At 45.7% G+C, this 12,140-nt stretch overlaps 1 protein-coding gene across 1 annotated transcript; it reads left to right on the top strand.

The window, feature by feature from the left end:
* Window positions 1–539: 539 nt before the first annotated feature.
* Window positions 540–8,131, top strand: LOC134017410 (inhibin beta B chain-like). The gene is made up of 3 exons (XM_062456968.1): window positions 540–949; window positions 1,141–1,695; window positions 5,840–8,131. Exons 2-3 carry the CDS (start codon window positions 1,308–1,310, stop codon window positions 6,637–6,639), a joined length of 1,188 nt encoding a protein of 395 aa, XP_062312952.1. The 5' UTR covers window positions 540–949; window positions 1,141–1,307; the 3' UTR covers window positions 6,640–8,131.
* Window positions 8,132–12,140: the final 4,009 nt, after the last annotated feature.

The following is a 12,140-nucleotide window of genomic DNA, read 5'->3' as shown; positions in this document are numbered from 1 at the left end:
GCGCTGTTTGTTCTCTTTTCCCATGGATGAACGCAGCCAGTCATGTAGGCTACTGAACGGACTACGAACCTGTGTACCTCCTCGAGCAAATAACTTTCAGGCCTCAGAAATGGATTAAATCACTAAAGATGTAAACACATTTCAGGTGTGTATGTGTGTGTGTTAATATGTATTTGAGAGAGTTTGTCAGCAACTGCAAATTGTGTATGAAATCAACAAACACAGAATTAAGAAAAAACTCAAAGGGTAGCCTACATATAGGCTGTATTAGGCTACGTCATTTTTTCGACTAAATTCAAATCAGTCAGTCGCACTTATTAAAGATCGGGACAGCTGTCAAAGGCATTCAGTCTAAAAATCGTTTTCCGGTAGGCTAAATGTGATTGTTGTGTAGTAAGCAAATTACTATTTCTTCAAGCGTTGTTTTATGATGGTATAGAGGTATAATCCCTTGCGTCCAGTTGGTGGAATTCTCCACGTGGTTTCAACTCCTGTATAAAAACTTTCGGTGTGCGGTGCCGTGTCGTGATTGCGAAGGAGAATAGGGTTTTAAGATTACAGCATCTTTAGAACGCACAGCGCTGTCCATGAACAAGCACATCGAAGAAACTACTCTGTCGCTTTTCAAGGCTGGAGGGATCAAACGCTGATGTATTCATCGGATTGCAATAAGAACAGGATTCCGCAAGTTATAAATAAAAAGAGATTTAATTGAAGAGAAGCAATACATATTTTCACATTGTAGTTTCTAGTCAGTGGGTATAAAGTAAGAGTCTAATTTACTCAATGTCTTGGTGACTTTTAAATGGTTTATAAAGCATTAATTGTTTTAATCCATCTACATGGCATGACAGAGTCTTCTCCAGTTACCTCTCCGCTACTGCAGAGCCACAGTTTCAAGTTCGGCAGCAAACTATCAGCACCTCTGGAATTGTGCTTCAGTCAAGAGGTGAACTTCATTTTGGGACAAAATGACCAATGTATGGCTGGATAACAAGTTAAGAAGATAGATAAGGACTGGATGTATGAATTAGACCTATTCTCATGGTAACGCTGTTATATTTTGGACTAATTGGATATCTTTCGTGTTCATCAATATTTGTTTGCATTCCCTTTGTATTCCTTGCTGGACGAACCCAGTCTCACAAACTACGTGGGTTGAAGTGGGCTTTGCGGGACAGAACTGGACGTTTAAAGGGATGTTAAATAAGCTTTAAAACTTGTATCGTACAGACTTTTCGAGAAAATCAATTCAACAACACTATTATATTTAGAGCGCTTTGGTGCTTGCTTCTCTAAGAAAGAAAATGATAAGTTATAATTTTACTTTGCCTTGTTTAGTGGCTTGCATACTTTCCGTCCGCTGTATCTTGGCGACTGGGACAGAGACTCAAACAGTGTCCCAGGAGTCGTGCGCATCGTGTGGCTTGGGACAGACGGACCAGTCGGGACGAGTGGACATAGACTTTCTAGAAGCCGTGAAAAGGCACATCTTGAACAGGTTACAAATGAGGGAAAGACCCAACATCACTCATCCCATCCCAAAGGCTGCGATGGTAACAGCGTTGCGGAGGCTGCACGCGGGTAAATTACGCGAGGATGGAAGGGTTGAGATCCCGAACCTTGATGGTCAAGCTGCCTACAATAACGAAGTGCAAGAGGAGACCTCGGAGATCATCAGTTTTGCAGAAGCAGGTAATACTACCCACCATCTCTCATTCATTCTCTGATTACATCCGTTTTCTATCAGAAGTTGACTTGTGTGCATGCAGCATGATTTAAGATTATGTCCTGCTTGATAAGCGAAAGTTTGCGTGATAAGTAAACTTCAATTTGCATTAATATTAATCTAATTTTGAAATCATGGCGTTTCTGAGTTGTATTAGTAGTGTATTGAGGTTATTGCAGTTAGGTTAACAGCTCAATTAAAGAACTGCAGTTGATATAAGAAAACTAAAAACCCACTATGTTGTTTGGAGGTCTGAAACCATTTCTAAACATGAATTTAAGGGTCTCAAATCTCTCAACAGATCCTTTATAGAATCTCTAAGATTAGGTTAATGTGTTGTTTAATAGCTAAATCTTGGAAATCAGAGAGAAACTTCTCTCCATCCCCCACCTTCTTTTCAAACAAATACACTCAAATGCACCCATGCATGGCAAAACATACACACACTCACACACATACATACACATACACACGCACATTCCTAAAATATATAAACTGGGCTTTAATCCAACAATTGTCTGGTTATATGGTCAGAACTACATATTTGGCCCGTTTAACAGAGAAAGCATACAATTAAGGAAAAAAGTTGGATGAGATCAAATAGGCCCTCTCATCCAATGTTTCCACAGTACGTTGCAAGGTACAATTAGCTGGGATGGGTACTTAGCTCTGCCTTCCAATAGGAATGATCTGAGCGCACTCATGACAGGGGAACAAAAGTAAGGCAATTATTGAGCGAGCGCTGAGAGTCCGTCCTAAACCCAATATGTCAACATTAAGAACAAAAACAGCCAACAAGACCTAAAGATATTTCTCAGAATAATGCATGAGCCATTTGAGTTGTTGTGTGTCCGGATGGGGGGGGGGGGGGGTCTGTGCCCATATTGCAGTTTTCTAAAGAATGCTTTTGTCATATAAAGGTTCACCAGGCCCCTTAGCGTTTTTTCTCCATTATTCACAACACCTTTGAGCCTTTGTGCAGCATTGTACCATGGAGCTGGCTTGGGTCCCTGCTCTCTAGACCCCCTCTGCCTCCTGGCCAGCTGGTTCTCACCCCCAGAGCGAAGGCTGCCAGCCGGGGCACGGTGCAGGGACAAGGCTTCCTCAAAGCACTCTCCTTTCCTGCAGAGAGGGAGCCGGGTGTTTGTAGATGTTACATGATGTTTCTGGAGTGTCAGGCCCAGCTTCTGTGTGTGAGCGTGGGGTGTGGGTGGGTGGGTGTGTGTTGGGGGGGGGGGGGGGGTGAGTATAGTTTTTATCACGTAAGAGGCAGCTTCAGCTCATATCTCTGAAAGCAGGCACATAGATAAAGAGAGAGAGAGAGAGAATGGAAAAAATCAGGAGAGAGTGGGTTGCCAAGGCACAGGTGAGGAACTCTGCCAATCTCCCGTCTCCACTGACACAGTCCCCTGGGCCCTCAGCGAGGGATTCGGTGTCCCGTAACCACGGGAGCGGAGCAGAGTACAGGGGGAGCAGAGGGGGGTGAATGTGTGCATCTCGATTGTCGGTATAGCCGTTCGTACCCACTGAACTCCCGGTGACTGGTCCAAGACACGGAATTAAGACTTCATTATTGGATGTCATTAAGAGTGGCCCTGTCCTCATGGCGGCCGCAGGGTTGACTTCAGGACACATGCTTTCATGAAGAGCTGTCACTCATGCCCTGTTTGGATCCACTCCAGACACTTTCCACATTAAATCCCAGTGTGGATTTCAGCCTCTTCTTAGTTTGCCCTTGCGGTCCAATGCCGTATGCATGTTTTATAAAGCCTTTAATAAAAACACTTGGAATCCTTCAATCTTTCGAAGCACAACAGCAAACTCAAGTCCTCCACCAACAAAGCAGCTGATTCGCCGAGAAGTCCAACTCACCCTGCCACACTGTCACACACATGCACATTCCTGCTCCCTGTCTTGATTTCCTGGCGCGTTGATTGTTGAACCCCCAGCCTGAGGGAAGCCTGTCTGACTCCTCAGCTCAGCGCTAAACTGGAGTCAGAGTAGCAGCTCCTCGCTATTTTTTTTATTTTTTTCAACTCGCTGCAGCATTTTGTCGGGCCACGGTGATAGGGAGAAATGATCCTCAACCATCCTATCTGCTGACTTGTCTTTCTGTCAGTCTGAATATTCTTCTGAATCTGTCTGTCTATATATATATCTTCTTTTCTCTCTGTCTCTCTTTCTCTCTGTCTACGGTACTCACGTCTCTACCTGCCTATCTCCCCATCTGTGTCCATCTACGAGCCGACCCAGGTGTTAACCTGGTCGGCCCCCAGAGCCCTTCAACATAAGAGCTCTTTCACCCTGGCACACACCTCAGCTGCTATAGTAAACAGACAGCAATTTGTCTAAAACATAGAGTGTAAAGAAGGTGTTTGCATGTTGGCTGGGTGGCATGGGCTACAAATGCTACGTACATGCAAAGCAATGCAAATACAAATGCTATCGCTATCAATCAATCTACCTTTATTCCACTTCAGAATTCAGCCCTGTCCTACCTTGCTCTGCCCTGCCCTGCCCCGCCCCCCCCCACAGCTCCCTCCACGCCCCTTTCTTTAACTGGGGTCATATTTCATTCCCTTACAGTCTTTGATTGATGATCTATTGAGAAAGAGCTTCACATAAACCAGTACCCCACAGCCCCAGCAAGCCTGCAGATTGACAAGAAGCTGCGTTCAGTGCTTTTATAATAGTAGTCCAAGCCACTCTGTCTTTGGACAATCAGACCACCATGTCTAACCTGCACCTAATTGGTGCACACATTTGTCAGCCAGGACACACAGGTAGAGACGCACTGGCTCATGATCCCTGTTGTTAAAAGGGAGCTGTTGAGGCAAGCAAGCAGGCATGGAGGTAAATGAGGCAAGGCTAGGTGCTCATGCCTCAGGGCCATGACAGCAGTTACTTTAAATCAGGCGCAAACTGTTATTCAATCAATGCTTTTGTATCTGCACACTTCAGATGGATTTCAAGAAAAAAAACCTACACAACTTTTCTACACACCTCTATTGCCCCCTGAGGGTATGGTTAAATTGGTGATTCTTAAGGTATTTAGTTCCCCAGGGCTGGTTGTGTGTTTGTAGTGTGTGTGCGTGTGCATGTGTGTGTGCACATGTGTGTGCATGTGTGTGTGTACATGTGTGTGCATGCGATTGAGTGCATGTGTGTGAATGTGTGGTACTTTGACTCCCAGCTCATACTGTAGTCAGAATACAAGAAATCCTAACTAGTCTGTACAGGCTTTTGTGTGTGTGTGTGCGCGCGCGTGTGTGTGTGTGCATGCATGTGCAGGGACTCTGTTACATGAGAACGAGGCATGGGGTCACTTTAAGAGAGCCATCCTTGGTGGCAAGCTGTTGACACTGACACACACTAATCAGTTTGCAAACAAAGTAATTTAGCCCATTCCAACAGGCAGATTGGACTAAGTCTTTCTCCCGCAGACCCTATTAAGTTCTCTGAGTAATTTGGAAGACATCAGACTAAAAAAAGATGCAGCTTAGAGAGCACATCACGCCTTAGGCTTTTAGAATCTCTTTGTTGTGCTTGTTTAGAAAGTGGGCTAGTGTCATGTAAATTGACTTTTTTATTTTTCCTCCTCATGCTTTTCGTGGAGGGCCACGCGCTCAATGCCAGCCTGTGCCACGGCTGTCCCCTAATACCTCACAGGAGGCTTTATGCTGTCACTCTCCACGGCTCCAGGAGCCCAGGGTGTTCACAAGCAAACTCAATGAACCCCCCGGGGCCCTGGTCGTGTACACCCTCCCCACCCCACAGACCCCCCCCCCTCCACCCCAATCCTGCTGCTTTAAACTCAGACCTCAGGCCAACTGGGCCTGCTCCCAGAACTGGCCCATCAAAGCTAACCTATCAGAGGGGCCCTTCAGGGGTCATGTGACACTGTGGATGGAAAAGAGAAACCGCTTTTTAAAGGACAAAGCTGCTTCCAACTTCAGATATCCGTGAAGTGTGCGTGCAAACACATCGGGAAAGTTGAAACACTTGAAAGGCCGCCCAAAAGATGATGTCCTGTGAATGTTTGCATAAAACACATGACTTCAATGATAAGTCACTTATTAAAACGCATCTCTCTGTCCCTGTTTCCAACAGATGATATTGCATCATCAAAGTCAAGCTTCTACTTCCTGATCTCCAACGAGGGGAGCCAGAACCTGTATGTGTCCCAAGCCAGCCTGTGGCTCTTCTTCCGGGTGCTTCCGGCCGGCCCAGAAAAGGGTCCTAGGAGGAAGGTAACAGTGAAGGTCCACTACCAGGAGGCAGGGACTGTGGGCCAGGGACCAGGCGGAGGAGGGCGCTGGACCCTGGTGGAGAAGCGGGTGGACCTGAAGCGCAGTGGTTGGCACACCTTCCCTCTGTCAGAGGCAGTGAGGGCGCTGTTTGGGAAGGGCGGTCGGCGGCAGGACCTGGAGGTGCGATGTGAGGGCTGCGAGGCCATGTCCGTGGTGCCGGTGCTGGTGGACGCCGGCGACCCGTCCCACAGGCCTTTCCTGGTGGTGCGGGCGCGGCAGGTGGAAGGGAAGCACCGCATCCGTAAGCGGGGGCTCGAGTGCGACGGAACCAGCGGGGGCCTGTGCTGCCGGCAGCAGTTCTACATAGACTTCCGCCTCATCGGCTGGAACGACTGGATCATAGCCCCTGCCGGTTACTACGGTAACTACTGCGAGGGCAGTTGCCCGGCCTACATGGCGGGCGTCCCGGGGTCGGCGTCCTCCTTCCACACGGCGGTGGTCAACCAGTACCGTATGAGAGGCATGAGCCCAGGTTCTGTCAACTCATGCTGCATTCCCACCAAGCTCAGCACCATGTCCATGCTCTACTTCGACGACGAGTACAACATCGTGAAGCGCGACGTGCCCAACATGATCGTCGAGGAGTGCGGCTGCGCCTGAGCCGCGTGGGAACTCTGCTGTCAAAACGACGGTCAAACGGTTGTGCAAAAAAGACATTTTGTACCATTCACATATACAGTATATCTATAGTTTATGGAAGCACACACACACACACACACAGGTACGAACACATGTATCCATGTATTGTTGTTCTATTTATCTGGCGGCACGGCTTCGGCTGCTCTGTCAGTTTTTTGTCCGTTCCTTTTTAAGAACTTTAAACGCTGAGAAACGGGATGAGAAGGGAATGGTTATCACCAAATGATATTTTTCTAGTTTGCCATTTCTAGTCAAAAAATAATGGCACTTCCTCTCCTCTAGTGAAGATGGAAAGCGCTTAAGGAAACTGACAGGATCAGCTGATGCCTCTGTCATCTCTACCCTTTCCGCTCCTCAGTACTTTGGCACAACCAGGACTTTCAAAAAAGCACTGGTAATTCATCAGCGTATACAATTCAGAACACTAGCACTTCCATATGCTCTGTAAAGATGCTGGCCAGTCCAGCGGAATTCGTTTTTGGCAGGGCTTAATGCCTTGCGGAATTACCCTGACCAGCAACAAACACAACATTGCGATTGTTGTTTTTCGACGAAGACTGGGCCTCGTTGTCACTTCCTGCCTGTCTGAGTGCTGCAGGGCCCTGTTCTCTGACCAGGTGAGAAGATGGACCTTTGTGGACAACACACTCGTGTGCTACATCCTTAGAACACATACAGAGAACATAGCCACAGCCTCTGTTTGTTCTGTCACAGCGGACACGGATGGAAATCCTCTCAAACGGCCCCGGTGGGCCAAGGTGCAGTGCAGCACTTGCAGAAACTACAAAATGCACCCTCTAATAGCACTTGCATATTGAAATGCCTTCAAAAGGGTACTGAGTGTCCTGTCATAATGATAAGTGCCATGTGAGCTATGCAATGTATAGTAACCCATATCCATTCTCTACCCGACTGAACGCCCTCCTCTCTAGTCTTTAACTCTTATCAATACTTGAAATGTGATCTTTCGCTTCCTTTCCAAAGCGAATGATTGTTATGATGTTTGCACTGAAAAGTTGCGGGATTAGTTAAACAAAACTGCCATTGAAAAGTTATTTTTATAGAAATAAATTGAACTTTGTTTAAAATGTATTTTACCTAATAATGGAACCAAAGAGGCCAAGATCTTAGCTATTATAATTAGATGGCCAGGCCATCACGTTATTGTGTACAATTCTGTCGATCATTTTCAAGAGGCCTAATCACTGTATCAGGGTACAATATGATTCCATTTCTTAGCTCTATTGTCTTTCTCTATTTTGTACAATAAACATGTGGAACACTTCATTTTTCATCTTTAATTCTATTTTTTCAGTTTTCTATTTAATAAAAGTTATTTTTAGTTCCTGTTTCAGAATCATTTAGTCAAATAAATTGTCATATGTACAGTTTATGTCAATAAAAGATGTTTTCTTAAATATTTTGTAACTTTAAAATAAATTCTTTCTCTGAATTCTGTTGTCATCTCAAGTGTTTTTCTGGCTTTCATCATGTTAGAAAAGTTTCTGCTTTAACAAACAATCACAACTCAGGTCCTGGCTTCCATAGATACAGCTGATGCAGACAGATACAGACACATGCCAGGTTGGGTCCCTTGTCACTGTTTGTGTTGTGTTGTAGGGCAACAAGGTAACTGCAAGGACTGCGTGCAGCCACACGGTGCTATTACATCACAGCACAGGTTCCCCTGCATGTCTTATCCAACTGTTGCTGTTTCTCAAGCCAGCTGCAGGGTTGCCAAAATGACATGAGTATGTGCAAATAAGCCTAAACAAACAGAACGGGCCCGCACACCTACCAACAGCCAAAGTGTTTTTGCTAGATCTGCTGTCCAGCAACGATAAAAACACTAGCATACAAACCAATGAAAACAAGTCACGTGTTTCTGAAAACACTGCAAGGATAATTGCCCGAAATGCATCCATTAGGATTTTCCAGGTGAATGAGATATCCCTGTTGGGCAAATAACATGTTAGGGAGGGACAGCTCTTAACCCTAATACTTAACTACGCTTAACTATATGAGTCAGCACCCAGACATAGAAGAGTGGCAAAAACACATAGTTCACAATATATATATATATAACAGGGATAGAGAGAAAAAGTTCGGCATCAGTGATAAATGAATGTGATCAGTAAAAACAGAGGGGAGCCCTTGACTATTGTTTAGACTGTCTTAAAGAGTTTCAATTTTCAATGCTTTATCATCCTTACAGTATGTACATAGTGTCAGCATTGCAGAAGGGGAGAGATCTCGGTCTGTCTTGTCAACCACTTCACTATTAGCTAAGCCTACACAGCAGGAATGTTAATGACAGCAAGGCAGCGCTGCAGGCCATGTAGTACACACACACAGGCACACGCACACACACACACACACTCACAAGCACTCACATCAGCACACGTACACACACACACACGTCTCGTGTTAAACACAAACAGGCATACAACCTCTCCTACCCTTGGATATCAACTTAAACAAACATTGTCCCCTGCTCTCTCAGTTCTATTAGCAGGAGCAGGTTAAGGTCATGACAGCTGGGTCAACTGGTTTATCACAACAATAAGATTCATTCTTCAAATTTGCTTTGACTGCAATTACTCATAAAATCATGGTTATTCATTGCCTATGTGGGTGAGAAGCATTTGTTGATTGAGTAGATAGTATTTTCCTTTGTGGAACGAGATGCTAAACCAGCATGTTAAAAGTTTTTGGGTTTAGCAACAGTAACATTTGACGGCCTAAAAATCAGTTTTCTCAAATCAATTTTCACTTTTATCAGAATAAACCATTACCTTTTACCAAAACATTTCCTGGGTTTAATAGTCTGAACTATGAGCTGCACAACAGAGAGCGCCTCCTTGTTTCTACTGGAGGGCAGGTCGATGTCATGGCAATCTTATTCTTAGGACTTAGCCTAGCTGTATTGAGACAGGGGGCTTATTCCAGTCCTGTTTACCTCACTCTCAAAATCCAAATGACATTTTGACCTGAGGAACCAGGAGCGACCTGCACCAAGGAGCTGCAAGCATGCTCACAGGGAGATTATGGCAGAGTAAAGGGCTTTGCAATTTGAAAGCATACTTGGGTTCGCTAATTAACAGAAAGTTCATCAACACACACAGAGGTGAATAGGCATAATGGACACAAACATTGTAATGGTGAAAGGTAACTCTGTGTGACCAGCATATCATATGCGTACATTAAATCCTTTAACTAAATTATTTTCCAATTTTACAAGCCACTAATCCAGCAATGAGCTTCTAATGCATAATTATTGCTTGTGAAGATTGTCCCTCCCAGTTTCCATCACACTCAGACCCAACACAGTGATTACCATTCCTAGACTCTGCACAGTGCTCAGCTTCAAGACTATCAAACTGTCAGTTTGCCTACAAGTAAACTCCTGTTAGGGTTAAAAGGTGCATGATATCAGTGTGTATCGACTGACTAGATTTTTTTTGTTTTTTGTTCTGGAGTGTGGGAGTGTGGAAGTGTGTGTGTGTTTTGGGGGAAGGGGTGGGGGTTGACATAACTATTGGTGTTTCCACAACGTGAAGGTTGTTCGCTTGGCAGAAAAACAACCAGAGCCTTGTCACTAGCCTACACCCCCTCACCCCACTAGCCTTAGCCCTCCTTCCTCCATCTTGACCTCCTGACTCCCAGAGCACTAAGGTACACTCTGGGGCTACAAAGCCCTCGTTTGTATCAGCCAGTGGCTAGTGCCAGGCAGGGATCACCTCAGCATTGGAGGCCCTGCTGGATCTGCGGACATGGTCGTGAAAGAGCTGATAGTCCAATCTGCCACATAGACGGGGGGGGGGGGGGGGGCATTCACTATGACACTGAGACCTGACAGAGGTGCCCCAACCCTCCACCCACTCACCCCCTCTCCGACCCCCACTGGCCTCCTAAATACGCTCCATGTTAGCCACGGCTCTGGACATCTTGTTGTTGTTAGCTGGGACCTGTTGACCGGCCAAGCTAAATTTAGCTCCACGGCAGTAGTGTCCTGGCATGATGGGATTTTTTCAACCTTTAAAAGGGAAAGGCATTCTGGGTGAGTAATGTCCTCTGCACTCGTTTCGGTTAAAAGTAGAACTCGAGAGTAAACAGTCTGTGTTTTGTTCGCCTGAACGTTGTTTCTGTCTACATTGAAGTGACACGGTGCGTGCGATATCTCATAGATGGCAATGATTAAGAAATACCATGTGTGAATGTCATGATTCAGACCTCACCGGTGAAAGGTTGACTCAAAGAAGACAAATACAGCTTTCCTTTGTGGAGCATGTGTGTGTGTGTGTGTGCACATTTGTATGTTTGTGTGTGTGCATACGTGTGTGTGTGGGTGTGTGTGTGTGTGTATGTGTAAGGGGAAATTCCAGTGAGGGGGATGTAAGGTGTGGTTGAGGATAATTTCTGACCACTTTAAAGCTAGCCATCAGTGTGCCTCTGTGTGTGTGTGTGACTCCTTGGCCCAGCTGTTTGTTGTCTGAGGGCTCATTCTTCTGGCAGGTGCCCCATTGTTCTGTCCTTGTGGGCCTTTTCATCCCCAACCTAAAACACAACATACACAAATATGCAGGGAGGAGGAACTAAGTGAAGTGAAGTCAAGATGCAACAGAACTCCCTCAAAAGGAAAGAGGATCCTTTGTTGAGGAGCAGGAGGCCATCAGAGAGAGGCAGCGTCAGGTAAGATAAAAAGGTTGGGGTGAGAGGGTGGGATGTGGTTCCATGTTGATGCACCTCTAAAAAAGAAAGGCATTCAGAGATGGTGATGGTACAGTACAGAAGAGTCAGGCAATTTGATCCCAGTGATGGGAAGACATGAAGAGAAACAGGCAAGAGGACAGTGAGAGAGTGACATAGAGAGAGAGAGAGAGAGAGAGAGAGAGAGAGAGAGAGAGAGAGAGAGAGAGAGAGAGAGAGAGAGAGAGAGAGAGAGAGAGAGAGAGAGAGAGACTATAATCACAGTTCATGTGAGGGGGCGTGACCATTCCTTCACGATTCCTTCTCACAGCGTACTTGTCTCCTTTATGGCAGGGAACGTTTGGAATGTTCTGCCGTGATTATCCAAACACATACATGTCTAAGGATAATTTCAACCCACAGTGTCAACACAGTGCTGCAGATGTGGAGAGCTGTACCGTGGCTTCTCCCATACACCCCGGTGGCTATGACCTCATGGGAAAGTGCTATTGGTCCTTCCAGAGGCACGGGATGTAAATAATGGATGAGCTGCTGACTGATGATAAAGAAACAGAATAATGCCATTCTCCTGCCCTCTGACTAACACCGATACTGTACACCACATATACCGGCTAGCTGGTTCAGTCACCGCCTCAGGTTTAGACAACCTCAGTGTTGTGGTCAAACAAAACAATGTTGTTATTCCAATACATGACTGGCTCCCACATTGACATCAGAACATTTACTTTCAACCGTTATTTTCTGGGAACTCG

This window comes from Osmerus eperlanus, chromosome 3 (genome assembly GCF_963692335.1).
Source record: "Osmerus eperlanus chromosome 3, fOsmEpe2.1, whole genome shotgun sequence".
NCBI classification, from domain to species: Eukaryota; Metazoa; Chordata; class Actinopteri; order Osmeriformes; family Osmeridae; genus Osmerus; species Osmerus eperlanus.
The sequence above is the reverse complement of the archived record's forward strand: the minus strand, read 5'-3'. Positions and strand labels throughout refer to the sequence as shown.

Coding starts and splice junctions, on each gene's coding strand:
- LOC134017410 (XM_062456968.1), top strand. CDS start 1,308: ATGATAAGTTATAATTTTACTTTGCCTTGTTTAGTGGCTTGCATACTT. Junction 1,696..5,839: donor CATCAGTTTTGCAGAAGCAG/GTAATACTACCC, acceptor TGTTTCCAACAG/ATGATATTGCATCATCAAAG.